Here is a 22710-nt window from a genome sequence, read left to right as displayed (position 1 = left end):
TAAACGACGAGTGATCGAAATGGAACCAAAACATAATGTTAGATAAGATTTTGAGAAAAAAAATTAGGTAACCAAAACATAATCGTAAAATTAAATAGATAACTAAATACATAATTTACTAGAAAAAAAGTACACATAATTAGAGGTTATCGACTTTGGAATTGCCTCTTTATGTAAATTAAAAAAGTACACCAAATCATAATATATATGAAATCTAAATTCAATTATGTCAAATCATCAAGAATAAAATAATAGATGCGGAAGCGTGCATAAATTAATTGATATGTTAAAATCTTTGAGTTTTTTTGTTATTGTGATATTCCAAGAAGATATGTTTCTCTAGCCGTAAAAACCTCTTACGAGAAAGAGTTAATACAAGTTAACCCATTTTTGGAGGATCACTACCTCTTTATGTAAATTAAATATTATGTCAGTCTTTTAAGTATTTATAATTCTACAACTCATCAAATTAAGTTATAATATTTATACTTAAATTTTATGTTACTTTAATATCTATTACACATGTAATAGGTTTAAAATGTTGAATCGCTTGATCAAGAAAATAAAGACTTTAAAATGTTCCTCTAAACATGGCTCTAGTTAAGGATGAATAAAAATTCGACTCGAATTGACTTCACGTTGTAATTTCATAAACTAAACTCGACTAAACTCGAAAAAATTTCAAGTTTAAATCGAGTTGTAAAATACAACTCGAAAAACTCAAAATTTTTAATAATTAGTGAATTGATTTTCAAATTTGAGTTGAGTCCCTCGACTCTATACATATGAAAATATATAAAGAAATATATATGTATTGCATATGGTTATAAAAAAATCATTTAAATTAGAATTAAATAATATCATAATATTATAAATATTTACAATTAAATTTAAATAGAAACTCGAAAATTTGACTCAACTCGACTAAAAAAACTTTCAAGTGAACTTTGAGTTATAAAATAGGACTCGTCAACTCGAATAACTCAAAATATTTTGACTCAACTCAACTCGACTCGATCAAACGCTCACTCTTAACTCCATCAATTAATTTCACCATAACACATTTTTAATGGAAAAACATTATGATTATTTAAGAAATTTCTTTCTTTATTTCTTTTATTCTTTAAGTTTCTAACTAATTAGCATAAACTAACTTACCTCAATGATTAAAAGAATTGTTGTTGTTCTTAAATATCACAAGTTCAAATACTAACGACTCCAAACTAAAAATAATGCATGGTAATAGATTGAGATGAAACTTGTTATTAAGTTTGGAGGATAAGTGGGAAAGAGAAAGAAGAAATAAAAAAGAGAGAGAAAAAGAGTATAAAATGAGAATCTTAAGGGAAAAAAAGATCGAACTCGAATCTAAATTTTAAGTATATGAAAATTTTATATTTCATTTAAAAAAATATATAAATATTAATATTACTAATAACTTAATTTAACAAAAATTAAAATTTGAATATTATTATTTTTTCGAATTGCTCACTAACTTTTTGAGTTAGTGTCCTTACCTGTCCAATATTACAAGGGCCATCAGTCTTGCCATTCATCTCTTAATTCTACTGATTTTGGAATAGGCTAAAATTGCAGCAGGGGTCCATTACAAGGGCATAGAACGCGACCTATGGCCTATTGGTGCCCTTGCAAGTTGCAAATGGGAAGAGTAATGAGGTCTCTCTATCAACCAATATGAAACAGATGGCAAAATGACTAAAATAAAATCATTGCATACCTGAGCAAGTGGTTCCCGCTGACATTAATGATATAATGACGAAAATGAGATTACCATGTTCATGATTTTGATTCCCAATGTGATTTTGCACTCCTAAATCAAATGAAGGTCAACTTGTTCAAACCTCTTTCTCTCTCTCCTTTTCCTAATCTATTCTTCAGTAAAGGTGTTTTTCCTGTATAAAATTTGTATTGGCTTAGCAGTGCAGCTGCAAAACAACAAGTGGGATAAGAATAGAGGAGGTCAGTCTCTTCAATCTAACTCCTAAACCCACTTTCTATTTTGGTTAGCTTAAACATTTTAATTGTTGTTCAAAATGGGATTTCTTTTTCCCTTTTGTGGGAGCTGGTAAAGCGCTTTCTGGCTTTTACTATTTGATCTATGGTACACCTGCTGCTGTTGATTCTTTTCAGTTTAAAATATACTGTATTTGGTTTCTAGTTTTCATTTGTCGGATGTTAAATGGGCTACTTTTTGTTGCCCTATCCTTTCCCTCTTTGCCTCAACTTGAACTTGGTCCAATGCTTAATGGCTACAGTTGCAGCAATGTCCGTTCCTAGAGAAGCATCCGATTATGATGAGGTTTCCATCCAGCAGAGCTCGTTGTTGGATGATAGTCTCAAGGCACTAAATGTGATTCTGTGTCTTCTGTCAATTGTATTGTTTATGGTAACAAACGGTTATGTTGGCAGTCGGTGGTTCATTCTTCTGATTTGGACGGAGAATTGCAGTCGGTATAAGTTGATAATATATTATGAGAAGATTATTCTAGGTTGGGGGTGAAAGAATTCCAGAGAAAAATCTTTCTTTCAGCCTTTCCTCGTGTATTAATATCCAATGTAGGTGCCCGTGTCAGGTTTAGAGTCATCACGCGTGTTAATAGGTTGGCAGATATTACTGTGAACTATCAGATTTTGTTGTCAAAGGTCTGTATGAGCTCCATAGAGTAGTTCGAGTGGAGGGTGATTCCAGAGACGATGTGGTCTCCCTTAAGACTGCTCTCTTTAGAGGGTGTAATCCTCTAGGAATTTTTATTGACGGAGATTTAATAGTTTTCGAAGGTAAAATATGCATGTTGGCATTGGACCTCGACTTGTGATACATTTTCTTTATTTCAGGATTTGAAAAACCTGAGAGCACGGGTCTACTCGGCTGCCGAGTATTTCGAGGTGTCCTACGCCACTGATGACCAAACGCAGATGTAAGTTAATCTAATTCCACATTGCTCGTACCCTCAACTATCGGGATTGGTGTTTATCTGCTTTCATATTCTTCCTCGTGCACATGCAGAGTTACAGCAACATTGAAAGATTATGCCATCAAAGCTCTTGTGAATACTGTAGACCATTTGGGTTCCGTGACATACGTACAAGGTTAATAATCTCTTGGATGAGAAAGTTGAAGAGGTTTCCAGAACAGAACTCCGGGTATCTTGTATTCAACAGCTCGCCGGGGTGGAGATAACAAAGTATGGGTCTCAATTCCTCAATGCTCAGCTTTCTGCAAAGAGATGGTTTAAATTCACAAGTTTATAAAGGCAATGGGGTGAAGAGGAATTTACTTGTCCTTGTCCATATCTAGCTCTGCAAATTTTTCTTCAGCAGTAGGGGTAAGAGCTGCAGATTTTTCAAAATCCGCATAGCTTTTGTAAATCCCCTATGTGTGCTCTTTAAATTCATTCAGATTATCCTTCAAAAAAAAAATTCATTCAGATTCAGTTGTCCATCGTGATCGTCGTCCATTCATCTATTTCATCAAATATATCACTCAAATGCTAACTAGCTCAAATAGAGTTATTAATGAGTTGAACAGCTCGTGAAGTATTCAAACTCGGCTTGGTCAAAACTCGGTCAATGCTTGACTTGAATTGACTTGATTCAAACTCAAGACCTTAATGATTTTTTTAACGAATAACAAGTTGAGTAACAATTTTTTTTAACGAACACGAGTCGAGATAATCAACTCGCAATCGACTCGCTAGATAAGTACTCCGCTCAAACAGACACAATTTTAGAAGTGCATAATATTGAAAATTGTCTCTAAAAGTTGACTGAATATTTATTTTGATTTTCTTTTTCGAAACACTTCAACTCTTAACTTTTCATTTTAAGATAAACCATTATCTGATTAGATGAAAATTGTTAACTTACCAACAATCAACAAATGTCACTGACGTGACAAATCTTGTGTGTCGAAGGTGATGACGTGACATATATTATATGTCGAAAATGATAACATAGTAAATCTTATATGCCGAAAGTGATGACGTGAATCATACTACGTGTCCAAAACGATCATATGACACTAGCACATTATTATTTTATACGCATAAGACTTATCACATCAACGAAAATTAATATGTATTAATCGTTAATCAATTAATTATTTCAATCTAATCAGAGATCATTTCACTCCAAAATAAAACATTGGGACAAAAGTACTTGAAAAAATATAAAAATTAAAATTATTATTAGTGGACTCTGACATTATGCGTTTAACAAAAATGAAAGAAAACTAACTTCATCTTTTCCCTTAACATCCATCTCTGGATTTCACCATTGTCGCTATCTTCCGGGTGTAAGAAACTGGGCAAATGGAGAAAAAAAGAAGAAGAAAGTTTGGTTAAACTGCATTCATCAAAACAAGCAAGCATGGCGAAACGGAACAAGCATTTACTCTTTGAAATCAATATTCCCACCGGAATCCTCATCTGCATTCTTGAATTGCTCCCCCCACCACCCAGCATCACCATTTCCATTGATTTTTTTTTCTATTTCAGTCAAATTTACCAAAAAATTGTCAAATGCATGCAATTGTAGAGAAAAAACATGGCATAGCCATATAAATACTTTTCGATGTTTGTATAAATGGTTACTTTATCTCATTTTTTTTAGCAATTTAACTCCAACGTTTCAATTTTTTTTATCAAAAATAAATTTTATTAGATGGAAACCACTAGTTGATTAACAATCAATTCATATTACTAACGTTATATTTTCACATATGTTCAATTGATGATATGACATGTGACAAGTCAGCCAAAGTGATGTCATGACATGTGTCACTTCATCAAAAGTGATGAATGATATATGTCACATCATTAAAAATAATGACGTGATATGTATCATGTTTGCAATTGGACACATGAATATTTGACGTGATTAACATGGGTTGACTGTTAGTCAATTAACGGTTTCTATCCAATATGATATGTATTGATTAAAAATTAAAACGTTAGTAGATAAAATGCTAAAAAAAATGATACAAAACAATCATTTGTATAAACGTTAGGAGTAATTGTATCATTATATATATAAAAAAACATTTTAACCCAAAATAGAACAAGGGTTTACCTATATCTTCCTGGTTAAATTGAGGAAGATACTCGCTGAAGCTGATGGCCCAATCCCCATTTTTATCATGCCAAGACATCAATTTGTTCGTTCTAAAACTCAAACAATCAATGGTCTGCTGGCTAATCCAAACACCAGCTCCTGGGAACTGATTCTACCATCTTTCGGTGCATTGTCCAACAATGGGAACAAACTCATCAGCCTTAAGGTGGTGTTTAAAATCCCATCATCTTAGAAATACTTATCACTAATGTTTTCGTTCAATTCTCTGCCGTCTTCCGTCCACCTCTCCATTCTTGACACCAAAGGGTCAAATGAAAATCTGTGAGCGAGGCGACGATTTAATCCCGCCGACCGATGAACGTGTTGAAAAAACCACATGGGCTGCTAGTGTTAACAGCCGGTGGCTTTGACTAATAATTTTTTATTATTTTTTATAGTAAAATTGCTAAAAATTAGTCATTGTATTTTAGGGTATTTACAAATTAGTCCTTAAGTTTCAACTATAAATACCCTAGCTCATTTAGCTTCAAAACCATCCCAAAGCATTCAATCTTTCTTCCAATACTAGAGAGAATTTAGAGAGTTTCTTGAGAGTTGTTTTCTCCTTTTTATCAAGAGAGAATTATCATTGTTTTCTCCTTGGTAGATCGAGAGAGGTTGTAATTCCTATTTTCTCATAGTGAAATTCTTCTACCGTTTCCCGTGGTTTTTACCCTATATTATTTAGGGGGTTTTCCACATAAATTTTGTGTCTCTTTTATCTTCATTTTTATTTTCTCAAATTATCAGTTGTGATTTTGCTCTATCCGATAGCCGTCTTCCGTAACAATTGGTATCCGAGCCAGATTTGAGTGTGTAATATCTGCTTATTGTCTTTGTGGTTGTCACCAAAAGGTGGATCCTCCAACATAAGAAAGTAAGAAGTTATTACCCATTCTTTGAAGGTTCCAGAGAACTATTCACGATAGTGAAATAGTGGGAGCTATCTGTAAAAGAAGCTATGGCAACGAAATTTGATATTGAAAAATTCAATGGGAAAAATTTCTCATTGTGAAAATTGAAGATGAAGGCCATCCTGAGGAAAGACAGTTGTCTAGCAGCTATAAGTGAAAGGCTGGTAGATTTCACAGATGACAACAAATGGATCGAAATGGACGAGAATGCTATGGCAAACTTTCATCTAGCATTAGCAGATGAAGTATTGTCAAGCATCGAGGAGAAGAAGACAACTAAGGAGATATAGGATCATCTCACCAAATTATACGAGGCCACATCGCTGCACAATAAAATTTTCCGTAAGAGAAAATTGTACACTCTCCGTATGCCAGAATCTACTTCAGTGACGGAGCACTTAAATACACTGAACACTTTATTTTCTCAGCTTGCATCCTTAAGCTGTAAAATAGGAGAACAAGAACGTGCTGAACTTCTACTTCAAAGTCTACCTGATTCATATGACAACTCATCATCAACTTGACAAACAGTAATGTCATCAGTCTAGTCTTCGATAACGTTGCAATTGCTGTTCTACAAGAAGAAAATTGGCGCAAGAACAAAGAAGACAGACAAGTAAATCTGCAACAAGCAGAAGCGTTAACAACGATGACAACGATGAGAGTGAGATCAACAGAACATGGCCAAAGCAGCAGTCATAAACATGGTAGATCAAAGTCGAGGAGCAAGAAGAATTTAAAGTGTTACCACTGTGGAAAGAAGGGTCACTTGAAGAAGGATTATTGGAGTCTCAATAAAAACTCCAATTCACAAGGTAATATCGCAAACACTTCAGATGATGGAGATGCTCTATGCTGTGAAGCGTCAACCACCGTGGAAGGTAGAAAGAAATATGCAGATATATGGCTCATTGATTCAGGAGCAACATATCACATGACCTCAAGAAGAGAATGGTTCCATCATTATGAACCTGTCTCAGGAGGATCTGTGTATAGTTGTAATGATCATGCCTTAGAGATCATTGGCGTGGGAACCATCAAATTGAAGATGTATGATGGAACAATTAAAGTTATTCGAGATGTGCGGAACGTGAAAGGCCTGAAGAAAAATTTATTATCCTACGGATTGTTGGATAATAATGCTAGCAAGATTGAAACACGAAAAGGAATCATGAAGGTGTTACGTGGAGCGCTTGTGGTGCTGAAAGGAGAAAAGATAGCAGCAAACTTGTACATGCTGAAGGGAGAGACTTTGCTAGAAGCAGAAGCCTCTGTTGCCTCATGTAGTTCAGATTCTGAAATGCTATGGCATCAGAAACTTGGACACGTGTCAGAACAAGGAATGAAAGTCCTTGTGGAGCAAAAGCTACTTCCAGGCTTAACAAAGGTATCACTTACTTTGTGTGAGCATTGCATAACAAGTAAGCAGCACCGGTTGAAATTCAACACATCAAATTCTAGAGGCAAAAGTGTTATAGAATTGGTTCACTCTGACGTATGGCAAGCACCAGTTACATCTCTAGGCGGAGCAAAGTACTTTGTCTCATTTATTGATGACTACTCCAGGCGATGTTGGGTGTACCCTATTAAGAAGAAGTCAGATGTGTTTTCCACTTTCAAAAACTTCAAAGCGCGGGTGGAACTTGATTCTGGAAATAAGATCAAATGTTTCAGAATAGACAATGGAGGAGAATACACAAGTGAAGAATTTGATGACTTTTGCAGGAAAGAAGGCATCAAAAGACAGTTCACAGTGGCGAACACTCCTCAACAAAATGGAGTGGCAGAGCGGATGAACATAACCTTGTTAGAAAGAACAAGATCAATGTTGAGGGATGCAGGCCTAGAAAAATCATTCTGGGCAGAAGTAGTCAATACCGCCTGTTTTCTGGTGAATCGAGCTCCATCAACTGCAATAGAGCTGAAGACACCAATGGAGATGTGGACTGGTAAACCAGCTGATTATTCAAACCTCCATGTATTTGGAAGTATAGTGTACGTGATGTACAACTCCCAAGAAATTGCAAAGTTGGATCCAAAATCCAGGAAATACAAATTCTTGGGGTATGCTGATGGAGTAAAGGGGTATCGCTTGTGGGATCCCACTGCCCGCAAAGTGATCATCAGCAGAGATGTTATCTTTGTAGAAGATAAAACTACAAAGAAAAGAAGATGATGATAGCGCTGAAAAGTCAGAGACTACACAGATATATGTGGAAAAGGAGGTTGAACAATGAGATTCTTCAGAAGTAGAACCAGCACATGATGAACAAGAACCAGAGAGTTCTGAAGCTCCAACAACTCGTCAATCAGATCGTGCGAGAAGACGTCCCAATTGGCACTCAGATTATGTTATAGAAGGTAATATTGCATACTGCCTTTTAACAGAGGACGGTGAGCCATCAACATACCAGGAGGCAATAAACAGCTCAGATGCTTCACTATGGATGATGGCGATGCAAGAGGAAATTGAAGCCCTTCATAAAAATAATACATGGGACCTTGTGCCACTACCACAAGGAAGGAAGCCAATTGGTGACAAATGGGTCTTCAAAATCAAGCGAAATTGTGATGATCAAGTTGAGAGGTATCGTGCTAGACTGGTGGTCAAAGGATATGCTCAAAAAGAAGGTATTGATTTCAATGAAATCTTTTCTCCTGTGGTTCGACTAACAACAGTTCGAGTAGTCTTGGCAATGTGTGCTACATTGAACTTACATCTAGAGCAGCTAGATGTTAAAACAACTTTTCTTCATGGAAATCTTGAAGAAGAGATTTTATATGCTCCAGCCTGAAGGTTTTGAAGAAAAAAAAAAGAAGAACTTGGTTTGCAGGTTGAACAAATCTCTGTACGGTCTAAAGCAGGCACCGAGGTGTTGGTATAAGATATTTGATTCCTTCATTATGTGCCTTGGATATAACAGACTTAATGCAGACCCTTGTGCTTATTTCAAGAGGTCTGGTGATAACGATTTTGTTATATTGCTGTTGTATGTGGATGACATGTTGGTTGCAAGACCCAACAAAGATCATATTGAAGAATTGAAGGCACAACTGGCTAGGGAATTTGAAATGAAGGACTTGGGATCAGCAAACAAGATTCTAGGGATGCAAATTCACCGAGACAGAAGTAGTAGGAAGATTTGGCTATCACAAAAGAATTACTTGAAGAAGATCTTGTCACGATTCAGCATGCAAGATTGTAAGCCAATTTCTACCCCTCTTCCTATTAACTTCAAATTATCCTCCAGTATGAGTCCTAGCAGTGAAGAAGAGAGGATGGAGATGTCTCGAGTACCGTATGCATCATCAATGGGAAGTTTAATGTTCGCTATGATATGCACAAGACCAGACATTGCACAAGCAGTGGGAGTGGTTAGTCGGTACATTGTGAATCCAGGCAAAGAGCATTGGAATATTGTAAAGAGAATCCTAAGATACATCAAAGGGACCTCAAATGTTGCATTATGTTACAGAGGATCAAACTTACTAATCAATGGTTATGAAGATTCTGACTATGCAGGGGATTTGGATAAAAACAAATCTACTAAAGGATATGTGTTCAAAATTGTTGGTGGAGCTGTAAGCTGGGTTTCAAAATTGCAGTCAGTTGTCAGTTGTGGCTACATCCACAACAGAGGCAGAATATGTAGCAGCTACACAAGCTAGTAAAGAAGCAATTTGGTTAAAGATGCTATTGGAGGAGCTTGGGCACAATCAAGAGTATGTCTCTCTGTTTTGTGACAGTCAAAGCGTCTTGCATCTAGCAAGGAATCCAACATTTCATTCAAGAACAAAGCACATACGAGTTCAGTATCATTTTATTCGTGAAAAAGTGGAAGAATGAACGATAGATATGTAGAAGATCCATACCAAAGACAACATAGCAGATTTCATGACGAAGGCAATCAACGCTGATAAATTTACCTGGTGTCGATCCTCTTGTGGCCTATCAGAGATGTAAGCAACATGATAGTACAAGGTAGAAAGAATTGTGTGAATATATGATTGTTCCAATCAAATTTTCAAGTGGGAGATTGTTGAAAAAACCACATGGGCTGCTAGTGTTAGCAGCCGGTGACTTTGAATAATAATTTTTTATTATTTTTTATGGTAAAATTGCTAAAAATTAGTCATTGTATTTTAGGGTATTTACAAATTAGTCCTTAAGTTTCAACTATAAATACCCTAGCTCATTTAGCTTCAAAACCATCCCAAATCATTCTAGCTTTCTTCCAATACTAGAGAGAATTTAGAGAGTTTCTTGAGAGTTGTTTTCTCCTTTTTATCAAGAGAGAGAATTATCATTGTTTTCTCCTTGGTAGATCGAGAGAGGTTGTAATTCCTATTTTCTCATAGTGAAATTCTTCTACCGTTGCCTGTGGTTTTTACCCTATATTATTTTAGAGGTTTTCCACGTAAATTGTGTCTCTTTTATCTTCATTTTTATTTTCTCAAATTATCAGTTGTGATTTTTCTCTATCCGATAGCCGTCTTCCATAACAGAACGTGCTGTTTGCTTGGAGAGAATAGGAGGATAATGACGGCAATGGACAAAACGGTGTACACCATCGCCTTCGCCATATCGAATGGCAGCCGGAGGGATCAACGATGACCTGATGGTGGTAGAATAAAAACAATTGCAGGAAGATAATGAAGGTGGTTATTGATGGTTGAATGATAGGGGCATATGTGCATGAAGGACTCAAATTAGGCGGCCCCGACAAGACAACTTGTTTTTGTGTTTTTGCTTGGAATTTTCATTAAGATATTACCTGATTTGGTGAATGAGAAAGTAGATAAGTAAAATAGTAAAATTTATGTTTTCAACCAATTGTCCAATCACGTGTGTGGCATTAAAATATCTCCACAAACATCTCCTTTCCTTAATATTTTCTTTGATCCTGCTTTAATTTAAGCATAATGTAAAAAAAACCCTTAATATTTGATTAAATAATTATTTTGTTTTTTATTATTTTCTTTTTAAATAATGTAAAAAGCACGTAACATCAGCAGTGACAAATTATTGAAAGAACGCAAACATAAAATATATATGTAGATATATTGGATATATGAACAGTAATAACATTATTTTTAGTAAAGAACCTTTTTTCATAGACATTCAAATTGAGAAAATAACCTCAGTGACAAAAAATCCCATATAATATACGATTTTAACCAACTTTTTCCGGATTTGCCAAAATGACCAACAAAATCGCAATGCGATCGCTAATTCGCAACGCGATCTCCATTATCGCAAATTCGCGTTGCATTTTCGCAATGCGATAGTTGAAAATCGCGTTGCGATGGTCTAAAGTATCGTTGCGATTTTCCCAATTCACAATGCGAATAAGTAAATCGCAACGCGAATTGGGAAAATCGCAATGCGAATAATTAAATCGCAACGCGAATTGGGAAAATCGCAATGCGATACTGACTATCGCAATGCGATAATAAAAAATCGCAACGAGATACTTACTTTCGCAACGCGATACTGTCTTTCGCAACGCGATAATACATAATCGCAATGCGATTTTCAAAGCGCCATTAGTATCCTGGCCAAGTATTTTATTTTTAAATTCCAAACATGAATATTAATATATTGGAACACTGAACTATCCACAGTATATCCCGTAATCGCAACTCATAACCTAAAACCTAAAATCACAACTCAGTCCCATCTCCATCTCTCACTCTCTCACCCATCTCCGACGAAATCCGTCCCCATCTCCGGCGAAATCCGTCTATCTAAATCTCTCAGAGCCACCCTCACAATCAGAAATGGAAAATCAACCAAATCAACCAACGAGGGTTAGTTTTTTTAATTATTTTCTTTTTGAAATTTTTGCATTATTATTAGGTTTTTCATATTGAAATTGATGATAAGTTTACTGGTAATTTCAATAATAGATTAACCATTTCACTTAGATTGCTTATTAAATCAACCAAGAATCGCAACGCGAAATGCAAATCGCAACGCGATTTTAGTTTCGCGTTGCGATTCTCTCGTTGCGATAGTCATTTTCGTGTTGCGATTTTCATTTTCAGAAACTATTCTTCTTCTGCAAATTGAAACTTGAATGAATTGCATTACTTCAACCAAAAACAAAGACAAATACGAAATTCACAGTGTTGCATATTTAAGTTTGAAGAATAAACTACTACTATTTATGTTTATTATTGTTTTTGGTATATCTTCACAGTGTAGTTTTTGGTATATCTAATTTAATATGTTTATTGTTTTTGTAGAACTTTTATTCGGCTCAATTGACCTTGAGAAATAAAGTCAGCCTGGCCAAAAAAATTGCGTCGAAGCTTTCACCTGCACAAAGAAAATGTTTGAGGATACATGCTTCGGGCCATGGCTGAAAGTACAACATCCCGGTGGAGATGCGATGTTGACACACCTGTTTCTTCAAACCATGACTAGAGATCTACCAGAGACTATACAACGTCGTGATGAAGAGATATGGTTTGATTTTCCACCGGCGTATACGTGTTTTGGGCGGGAGGAGTTTTGCTTAATCACCGGTCTACGCTTCGGACACGATGATGTAGGTCGGTACACTAGACACATTACCCGCCCATCATGGCTATCCCGGGTTTTTCTTGAGCTGGAGAGGCCGAGTCTACACGTAGAAGACCTGACAAGATTTTTGAATAATAAAGATGGTTTTACTCGGATGGATGACGTCGACGTTGTCCGAGTATGCCTTCTAATTCTTTTGCATGCCGGCTTTTTAGGCAGAGAGGCCAGACAACCTATTCCAAATGATCTAATCAAATTGGTAGAAGACCTAAATGCGTGGAACCTGTTTCCGTGGGGCTCGTATTTATGGAAAGCTACATGGAATAAGTTATCGTCTGCCTTGGATGATCGAAAAAGTTTGCATGACGATGGTTCCAAATACACTTTGACAGGCTTTATTTGGGCCTTTAAGGTAAGAATTTTTATATAATGTTTCCAAAATTATAAGTAATTATTTAACAATTACTAATGTTTGTTATTATATTGTTTGTAGATTTGGATATTTGAGGCCTTTCCCGCCATGAAGACATATGCAATAAAAACTTCAAATAATATTCCCAGGGCTATTTCCTGGAAGAGGAAACGAACCTTGCAATGGGAAGATTTAATACGGTATACGACAATAAATAATGTAAGTTAACATAAATACTACCATATGTTTATAAACAAGTTATTACTAGTACACATTTAACTTTGTTTGAGCTTTTATATTGTTAGGAGGCCAACACTCCTCTACAGAGGCTGACACCCACGGAAGCTGAGCTTGCCACTGATTGGTGGCAAGCTAGTAAGCGTTTTTTTGATGGAACGGTTGATGAGCAGCCTCCACTTCGGGAGCCATCACCTCGCCCAGAGCTATCACCTCACCCAGAGCCATCATCTGATCGACCCGGCTATACACCTCCACAACGAAAGCCATCACCTATTCTGTCACATCATCGAGCCTCTTCTCCACCATCACCGCAAGATAGGCGACTGGCAAAGATTCCATGACGTTTATTTCCCTGTTCTCCACCTCCACCTCAACGGGATGAGTTAGGGGAGTTACGTGATGAGGTCAATGCCTTGCGTGAGGAGGTCGGTACTTTACGCAAAGACGATGGTGCATGGCGTGTTGAGGTGTCTACATTACGCGGTGAGGTAGCCGCTCTATGTGAGATGGTAGTATCGTTGCAGAATGAGGTTCATACTCTACGCAACGAGGTAAGTTTAAGATTTTTCATACTCGTAATTCATTCGGTTGCTGCCAATATGTTTTTGTTAGTATTTGTTTTTGGTTTTGTTTTTGTCTTTTGGTTGAAGTAATGCAATCCATTCAAGTTTCAATTTGCAGAAGAAGAATAGTTTACTTTCGCAACACGAAAATGACTATCGCAACGCGGAAATGGCTATCGCAATGCGAAATGAAATCGCAACGACAAAATCGCAACGCGAAATGAAAATCGCAATGCGATTTGTGTTTCGCGTTGCGATTTTGTCGTTGCGATTTCATTTCGTGTTGCGATTTTGTCGTTGCGATTTTCATTTCGCATTGCGATAGCCATTTCCGCGTTGCGATTTTAAGTTTCGTGTTGCGAAAGTAAACTATTCTTCTTCTGGAATGTTTATATATGTTGTCCTTTTAAATGTTTATATAAGTGCTTACTTCTGGAATGTTATCTGAGCATTTTGTGAACTATGATAGAATAATGATTTGGGTGAATACAATGCTAGTTTGAAACATATTTGTCTTTGTTTAATATCATGTCTGTTTATTTACTGATTTATGTATTAATTTTTTTTAGCGGCCCGATAAGGTGGATGCTTTACGTCGGGTTTTCCTTGCACGACGGAGTTCACGCATCAGACGGCGTGGACGTGCTATTACGTCTCCGTTCACCCCAATGGTGCGAAGACTCCGCAAGAAGAAGCCCGACTCACCGGTCATCCCTCAAGAGTCCCCTCCAATCGTTCAAGAGGCCCCTATTCTCCCTTAAGATTCCCCCCACCGTTCAAGAGGCCACTGTCATCGTTGAAGAGGTCCCTCCCACCATTCCAGAGCCTGATTCACATGGGGTAATATATCGAAGTATTGAGAAACCCCCACCGGTTCCGGACATGAAGGATGAGAGTTGGCTCTCGTATGAGTTACCGGCTAGTACCCTTCCGGTATCTGAAGTGGAGAGGAGACAACTACTGGAAACAATTGTGGATAATACCCTTTGGGCTAAGACCGCAGTTGATTTTTATCTACATGAGCGGAGCCAAGGGTGTTACACTGACATCAACAAACTCAACGATGAAATGTTTTTGTTGCTTGATCAGTCTTGGTGGGGTGTGCTATTAGGGGTTGAAGACAGTGGCTATTTGGATGGGGAGGTAAGACTATATTTGTCTTATATATGATTTTGATTAATTTGTTTAAAAATTAATGTAATTCACTAATATATGTATTTTTTTGTAAAACAGCATATCGATGCGTGGTGTCACGTCTACTAATATAAGGAAGCTTAGGAAAAATAAAAAAATTCGCTATATACAATAATGCCAACGGCTTTTCACGCAGTTCACTTGAAGAATCAACGAGATGAATCATTTTTGTTGGGCAATGGACAAGCTAAACTTTATCCTGCATGGTGGGAGGTCGATACGGTTAGTGTTTATTTTTTAAATTTTTTAAAGGTGTTCATAAATAAGTGCGCAAATAAATGAATTATTACTTATGATCGCAGGTGTTTATCCCTGTTTTGGAACGTCGTCACTGGCTTCTCGTCCAACTTCAGCTCCCATCCCTGAAGATAATAGTGTATGACAGCATGATCAATTACATATCACTGTCTGATTTGAGAGATATTTTCAAGGGATGGAGCTCTCATTTGGCTAAATTCTTGGATGGGATTAAGTATTGGAGTCATTCTGGACACAAGAAGCCAAAGAAGTTCAATGTCACAGTTTTCAGAGACGAGACCGCGCCACAGCAATCGCTGGGAGCCAGAGGGGATTGTGGTCCTCTCGTATGCCTTTGCTTGGCGCGTTTGACGACGGGAAGCACAGAGTTTTTACCTCCCACCGATAGAGATAGAGCTGCAGTAGGCTTGTGGTTTCGGCATTATATGGCTAGAATATATTCGAGACGCTGCCTACCTGCATCCGCGTTATGAAAGTGTCCATTGTTAATTGGTAAGTCAAATGCAAGTTTTGTTAACATATATACTCCTTTTGGTTTGAAAATGTTTGGTTAAGTACCTAGAATTCAATAATTTGCTGTTTGTAGGTTTTAGATGTGTAGGAAGTCTTGTTTGAGCAAATGTTTGGTTTCTGCAGGTTAATCCTTAAGTGAGCTGCGTGAAATGGATGTACGGGTCACAAAGTTGTTGATTCATTGATTCAATAATGATGAAGAAATAAGAATTATTATTATTTTTTGATTGTTTAATTGATTTGTAAAAGATGATTTGTAAATCTTGATTTGTTTAATTGATGTGTACATAATTTGTGTTGAAATGTAATAGTTGATTTGTTGATTTTCAATCTGCTTTATGTTGAAGGCAAAACAAACTATCGCAACGCGAAATGGCTATCGCAACGAGAAAATCGCAATGCGAAATGAAAATCGCAATGCGAAAATCGCAATGCGAAATGAAAATCGCAATGCGAAATGAAAATCGCAATGCGAAAATCGTAATGCGAAATGAAAATCGCAACGAGAAAATCACAATGCGATTTTCATTTCGCATTGCGATTTTCTCGTTGCGATAACTATTTTCGCGTTGCGATAGCCATTTTCGCGTTGCGATAGTCAAATGAATGTCTAATAAGTGATGACAACTGAACAGATCATAGCAATGTTCAAACTCAAGTTACTAATACATGCCTAACTGAAAATGTTAAAAGTGCACACATAAAATACACATAATGCAAGTTTTGTTAACATATATACTCCTTTTGGTTTGAAAATGTTTGGTTAAGTACCTAGAATTCAATAATAATTGTTAAAAGTTTATGCATGTTAATCCTCGTTGCCTTTTTCATTTCGCATTGCGATTCTATCGTTGCGATTTGCATTTCGCATTGCGATGGTCAAATGATTGCCTTTCGCAACGCGATTCTGACTTTCGCAACGAGATAATACAGAATCGCAATGCGAGTTTCAAAGTTCGCAACATGTTTTAGTTCCGTAAGCCAAATTTTGAGTGTATATATATACGCAGCAGCAACAACTCATAACCTAAATCCCTAAATCGCAACTCATTCCATCTCCATCTATCACTCTCTCCGGCGACATTCGTTCCAATATCCAACGACATCCTTCCCCATCCGGCAACAGGTCTTAGTTTCGCATCTCGTTTGTTTAGTTACAACCGTGAAATCATCTAATGTTGATCATGTTTGGATAGATTTGTGTTTTGGAGGGTCATGGGAGAATGTTCATGGTGTTTTACAATATATGCCTTTACCCATGAATCTTCAACTAAAACTGTCATTAAAGAAGTTAACTTATGAAACCCTAATGTTACGTGTTTCAAAGAAATTAAATTTAGAGCCCCTAAGTGGATTTAGGCTATCTTATCAGAGAAATGGTAAAGTTTATTTGTTAACCGACAATGAAGATGTTGAATTCATTGCTTACATTAATGTTTCAAGTGATGATGTTACATTGTATGTTGTTGAACCTAGAAGTAGTATTGTTGGGTCAGTAGCGGGTAGTAATCAACTAAGTGGGTCAAAAAACCCACAGCCTTTCTCTAATCCAAATCCAAATCAACTTTCAGCACCAAATTCCGGTTTTCATTTTGACCAATTAGACGATGATGAGCCAAGAGAAAAAATTGTGAGTACTAGTCAGTATTCGAAATTTGATCTTGGTCAATACCCGGACTTTGATATTGGTCAATACACGGATTTTGATGATGTTTCAGAAGAAGAAACAGACCCTGCGTGTAATGATTTTGATATTGGTCAATACCCGAATTTTGATGATGAAACACCCGTTGCCGAGGAAGATGTTGTTGATGATAATTAGGAGGAAGTTACGACTGTGAATGAACATGTTGAACATCCATTCTTTAATTCATATAATCCTGAAGAAGAAAAAGAAGAAGAAAAAGTCCCCGAAGAAAAGAAATGCCACGGGAGTATAACTGGAATATGCCAGAATTACTTCAGTTACCGGAAGAAGAGTTGGCAAAGAAAGTAGTTGATTGTTACACAAAAGTTATTCGTATCAAGAAAGATGATTGTTTTGATACAAAGGAAGACTTGAAGATAGCTTTGTATACGAAATGTGTGGAAGATGGCTATCAACTAAAGTTAACAAATCAAGCAAGATCGTTCGAAACAAGGTGTACGATTGACAAAAACTGTACGTGGCGTATGATTGCAAAGAGGATAAAGATTGCACAATGTTTCAAGTTAGGACTTTTATTGAAACATACATGTTCAAGAACCCAAGTTTTTCCTCACCATAGACAGGCAAACAAAAAGGTGTTGGGTGGTTTTTGGCTGAGTAATGTTTTTGAATGACAGGGTATATCGGGGACATGAAATTATGACTGACATGAATGCTCGGTTCAAGATTAGTATATCATATTCTCAAGCTTGGAGAGCCAAATGTTATGCCTTGGAATTGTTGAGGGGGTCGCCAGAAGCATCGTTTGCCCAACTGCCGGCTTATTGTCACAATTTAAAGCTGAAAACTCCTGGGTCGGTAACTCATATCAAAACAGATAGAGATGGACGCTTTGAGTTGCTGTTTATCGCCATTGGTGCTGCGGTTAGTAAATCAATATAATTCTGTTGACTCATTTCTGTTAGTTACATGCATTTAAAATTTAAATGATTATATTTCTTGTGTATATTATTTTGTAGATTCGTTCGTTTATTACTTGCATGCGCCCAGTTATTATAGTTGACGGAGCACATTTGAAAGGTCGATACCTTGGAGTAAACTTATTAGCAGTATCCATGGATGCTAACAATGGGATATTGCCAATAGCTTACGGGGTTGGCAAATCTGAAACCTCTGATTCATGGACATGGTTTATGGGGGCATCTTAGGGATTGCATAGGTCCTATTAGCAATCTGACAATCATATCCGTAGGGAAAACTCAATTGACAACGCTGTTAGAAGGTGTTTCCCAGATGCTTTTCATGGACTTTGTGGTGTTCATTTGTATAGAAATCTAAAATCAAGGTCTGCTGGTATAAAAAAGCACAAATGGACATACTGGAAGGCTGTAAAGGCTTATCGGGAAGTGGATTTCAATAAGCATATAAACTGTTTAAGACGTGTTTTGCCTCAGTGTGCTCAAACACTAGAAGATGTCGGGTTTGAAAGATGGTCAAGAGTACATCAACTTGGAGCAAGATATGGTTTCATGACATCTAATAGTGCAGAATCAATTAACGCTCTAAGTCATCATTCCTGGAAATTACCCATTACTATGTTAATGGAGTTTTTTCGAGCCTCTATTCAACAGTGGTACTACAAGAAAAGAAACCATGCAGGTATTATTTCTTTGAATTAGTAACTTATCATATATTTTACTAAGTATTATTTATTTAAATTTACAGGAACATTGGAACATCGTGTTACACCATGGACTGAAAAAAAGATAACGAAACGTGTTGTGAAGTCAACGTCATGGAGAGTTGAACCATGTTCAAACACTTTGTTTGAAGTACTGGATAATAACTTAAATGGGCTTGTCGATCTAAATGCAAGGACGTGTAGTTGTATGAAATGGCAAACATCTGGTTATCCATGTGGCCATGTTATAAAAGTTGCTCTTCATCTAAACCAAGATGATTCAAGCACATACGCTATGGATTGCTACACTACAGAAGTATATCGACAAACTTATACCGAGATTGTCTACCCTATTTCACATCCTTCTGAGTGGGACATACCAGATGACTTACAAACAGTTTTGCCACCAGCCATGGACAGAAGGCTACCTGGCCGACCAAAAGTCACGATCGTATACCGTCAGCATACAGGTTGACATGTGGATCACCAGTGCCATCACAATCATCTTTTCCTCTACCAAAATATGGATCATCATCAAAATCCAAAGCTCATATGGTGTTAAGAAAAAGGCAATCAAAATCGCAATCATCTTTAAAATCCCAATCACAACTGGCTTCACCTTTTGGGACTGTTAACTTAGGTGATTTTTAAATGCAAACGTTGTATTATGTAGATTTTATGTGTAAACTTTTAACATTTTCAGTTAGGCATGTATTAGTAACTTGAGTTTGAAAATTGCTATGATCTGTTCCAGTTGTTGTCACTTAATAGGCAATCATCTTAATGTCCATCGCAACGCGGAAATTACTATCGCAATGCGAAATGAAAATCGCAACGAGAGAATCGCAATGCGAAATGAAAATCGCAACGCTAATTTCGCAATGCGAAATGAAAATCGCAACGAGGGAATCGCAATGCGAAATGAAATCGCAACGCGAATTTAATTTCGCGTTGCGATTTTTATTTTCGCGTTGCGATTTTCATTTCGCATTGCGATAGTACTTTTTTCCCTCAACATAATGCAGATTGAAATCAACAAAATCAACCATTACATTTCAATCAATTAAACAAGCACAAATAAGAATTATGTTAACATCAATTAAACAAATCAACTTTTACAAATCACCTTTTACAAATCAATTAACAATCAAAAAATAAGCAATAATTATTAGAGAAAAACACTTCTACTATTGAATCAACTTTTGCAGCCATACATCATTTTCACGCAGCTCACTTCTGAGATTAACCTGCATAAACCAAACATTTGCTCAAACAACACTTTCTACACATCTAAACCTACAAACAGCAAATTATTGAATTCTAGGTACTTAACCAAACATTTTCAAACCACAGCCTATAACATACCAATTGTTTATGGACATTTTTATAACGCGGATGCAGGTAGGCAGCGTCTCGTATATCGATCTAGCCATATAATGTCGAAACCACAAGCCTACTGCAGCTCTATCTATATCGGTGGGAGGTAGATACTTTATACTTCCTGTGATCAAACGGTCCAACGCCAAGCATACGAGAGGACCACAATCCCCTCTGGGTCCTTTCGTTTGTTGTGGTGCGGTCTCGTCTCTGCTAACTGTAATATTGAGCTTCTTTGGCTTCTTGTTCCAGAACGAGTCCAATAATTTATCGCATCCAAGTATTTAGCCAAATAAGAGCTCCATCCCTTATAATATCTCTTAAATCAGCCAATGATATGTAATTTATCATGCTGTCATATACTATTGCCTTAAGGGATGGGATCTGAAGCTCGACGAGAAGCCAATGGTTACGTTCCAAACAGGGATAAACACCTGCAATCATAAGTAATAATTCATTCATTTGCGCACTTATTTATGAATACCTTTAAACTCAATCTAAATAAACACTAACCTTATCGACCTCCCACCATGCAGGATAAAGTTTAGCTTGTCCATTGCCCAACGCAAATCATCTCGTTGATCTTCAAGTGAACTGCGTTAAAAGCCGTCGGCATATTGTATACCATGTATTTCTTTTATTTTCCTTAAGTTTCCTAATTATTAGTAGACGTGACACCCACGCATCGATATGCTGTTTTACAAAAAATACATATATTATGAATTACATTATTTTTAAACAAATTAATCAATGAAAATATAAGAAAATATAAGACTTACCCCTCCATCGAAATAGCCATTGTCTTCGACCCCTAATAATACGCCCCACCAAGACCGATCAAGCAACAATAGATATCATCATTGAGCTTGCATATGTCAGTGAAACACCCCTGGCTTCGCTCATGTAGATAAAAATCAACTGCGGTCTTAGCCCAAAGGGTGTATCCAGAATTGTGTCCGGTAGTTGTTTCCTCTCCTCTTCAGATACCGGTATGGTACTGGCCGGTAACTCATACGAGAGCCAACTTGAATCCATCATGTCCGGCACGTCAGAGGGTTTCTCAAGAATCCTACATATGACGCCATGTGAATCGGGCTCTTGAATGGTGGGAGGGACCTCTTCAACGATGACAGTGGCCTCTTGAACGGTGGGAGGGGACTCTCGAGGAATGATAGGGGCCTCTTCAACGATAGGAGTGGACTCTTGAGGGATGATAGGCGAGTCGGGCTTCTTCTTGCGGTGTCTTCGCACTATTGGGGTATACGGAGAATTAATAGCACGTGCACGCCGTCTGATGCGTGAACTCTGTCGTGCAAGAAAAAACCCGACGTAAAGCATCCACCTTATCGGTCCGCTAAATAAAAATACAAATATCAGTAAATAACAGACATGATATTTAAATAGTGAAAACAAAGATAAATATTTCAAACTTTCAACCAAAAGACAAAACAAAGACAAATACTAACTTCACAGTGTTAAAGTAAAAAGTTTAGCAGTTTTGGCAGCAACCGAATAAATTTACTAAGCAATCTAAGTGAAATGGTTAATTTAAGTGAAATTACGAGTAATTTATCATCAAGTTAAATATGGAAAATCTTAAATTTACCTCGTTGCGTAGAGTATGAACCTCATTCTGCAACGATACTACCATCTCACCCGTAGAGCGGCACCTCACCACGTAAAGTAGACACCTCCACACGCCATGCACCATCGTTATCGCGTAAGTACCGATCTCCTCACGCAAGGCATTGACCTCATCACGTAACTCCCTTGACTCATCCCGTGGAGGTGGAGAACAGGGAGATAGAAGTCGTGGCATCTTTGTCGGTCGCCTATCATGAGTGATGGTGGAGAAGAGACTCGATGATGTGATGGGATAGGTGATGGCTCTCGTTGTAGAGGTGTATAGTCGGGTCGATCATGTGATGGCTCTGGGTGAGGTGATGGCTCTCGAAGTGGAGGAAGTGGAGGCTGCTCATCATTCGTGCCATCAAAAACGCTGACTAGCTTGCCACCAATCATGGCAAGCTCAGCCTCCGTGGGTGTCAGTCTCATTAATGGAGTGTTGGCCTCCTAAAAATAAAAACTAAAACAAAGTTAAACGTCTACTATTAATAACTTGTTTATATATGATAGTATTTGTGTTAACTTACATTATTTATTGTAGCATATGGTATTAAGTCTTCCCAATCCAACATACGTTTCCTCTTCCAGGAAATAGCCCTAGAATATCATCTGAGGATTTTAA

At 37.1% G+C, this 22710-nt stretch overlaps 1 protein-coding gene and 1 pseudogene across 1 annotated transcript; one reads left to right on the top strand and one right to left on the bottom strand.

Annotated features, from left to right (window-relative positions):
- Positions 1-2248: 2248 nt before the first annotated feature.
- On the top strand, positions 2249-3177 carry LOC120117459 (protein ABIL3-like). The gene is made up of 3 exons (XM_039137742.1): positions 2249-2362; positions 2857-2939; positions 3029-3177. The coding sequence occupies exons 1-3, from the start codon at positions 2267-2269 to the stop codon at positions 3114-3116; spliced, it is 267 nt and encodes an 88-aa protein (XP_038993673.1). The 5' UTR covers positions 2249-2266; the 3' UTR covers positions 3117-3177.
- On the bottom strand, positions 3142-5472 carry LOC120117203 (annotated as a pseudogene).
- Between the last annotated feature and the right edge of the window lie 17238 nt (positions 5473-22710).

Source organism: Hibiscus syriacus, unplaced genomic scaffold (assembly GCF_006381635.1).
Source record: "Hibiscus syriacus cultivar Baekdansim isolate YM2019G1 unplaced genomic scaffold, ASM638163v2 tig00110319_pilon, whole genome shotgun sequence".
Lineage (NCBI taxonomy): Eukaryota > Viridiplantae > Streptophyta > Magnoliopsida > Malvales > Malvaceae > Hibiscus > Hibiscus syriacus.
This window is presented reverse-complemented; position numbering and strand designations above follow the sequence as displayed.

Excerpts from the sequence above, each read along its gene's own strand:
- LOC120117459 (XM_039137742.1), top strand. The coding sequence starts at position 2,267 with ATGGCTACAGTTGCAGCAATGTCCGTTCCTAGAGAAGCATCCGATTAT. Across the intron at positions 2,363-2,856 it reads TGTTGGATGATAGTCTCAAG|GATTTGAAAAACCTGAGAGC; the intron begins GCACTAAATGTG and ends TCTTTATTTCAG. Across the intron at positions 2,940-3,028 it reads ACTGATGACCAAACGCAGAT|AGTTACAGCAACATTGAAAG; the intron begins GTAAGTTAATCT and ends GTGCACATGCAG.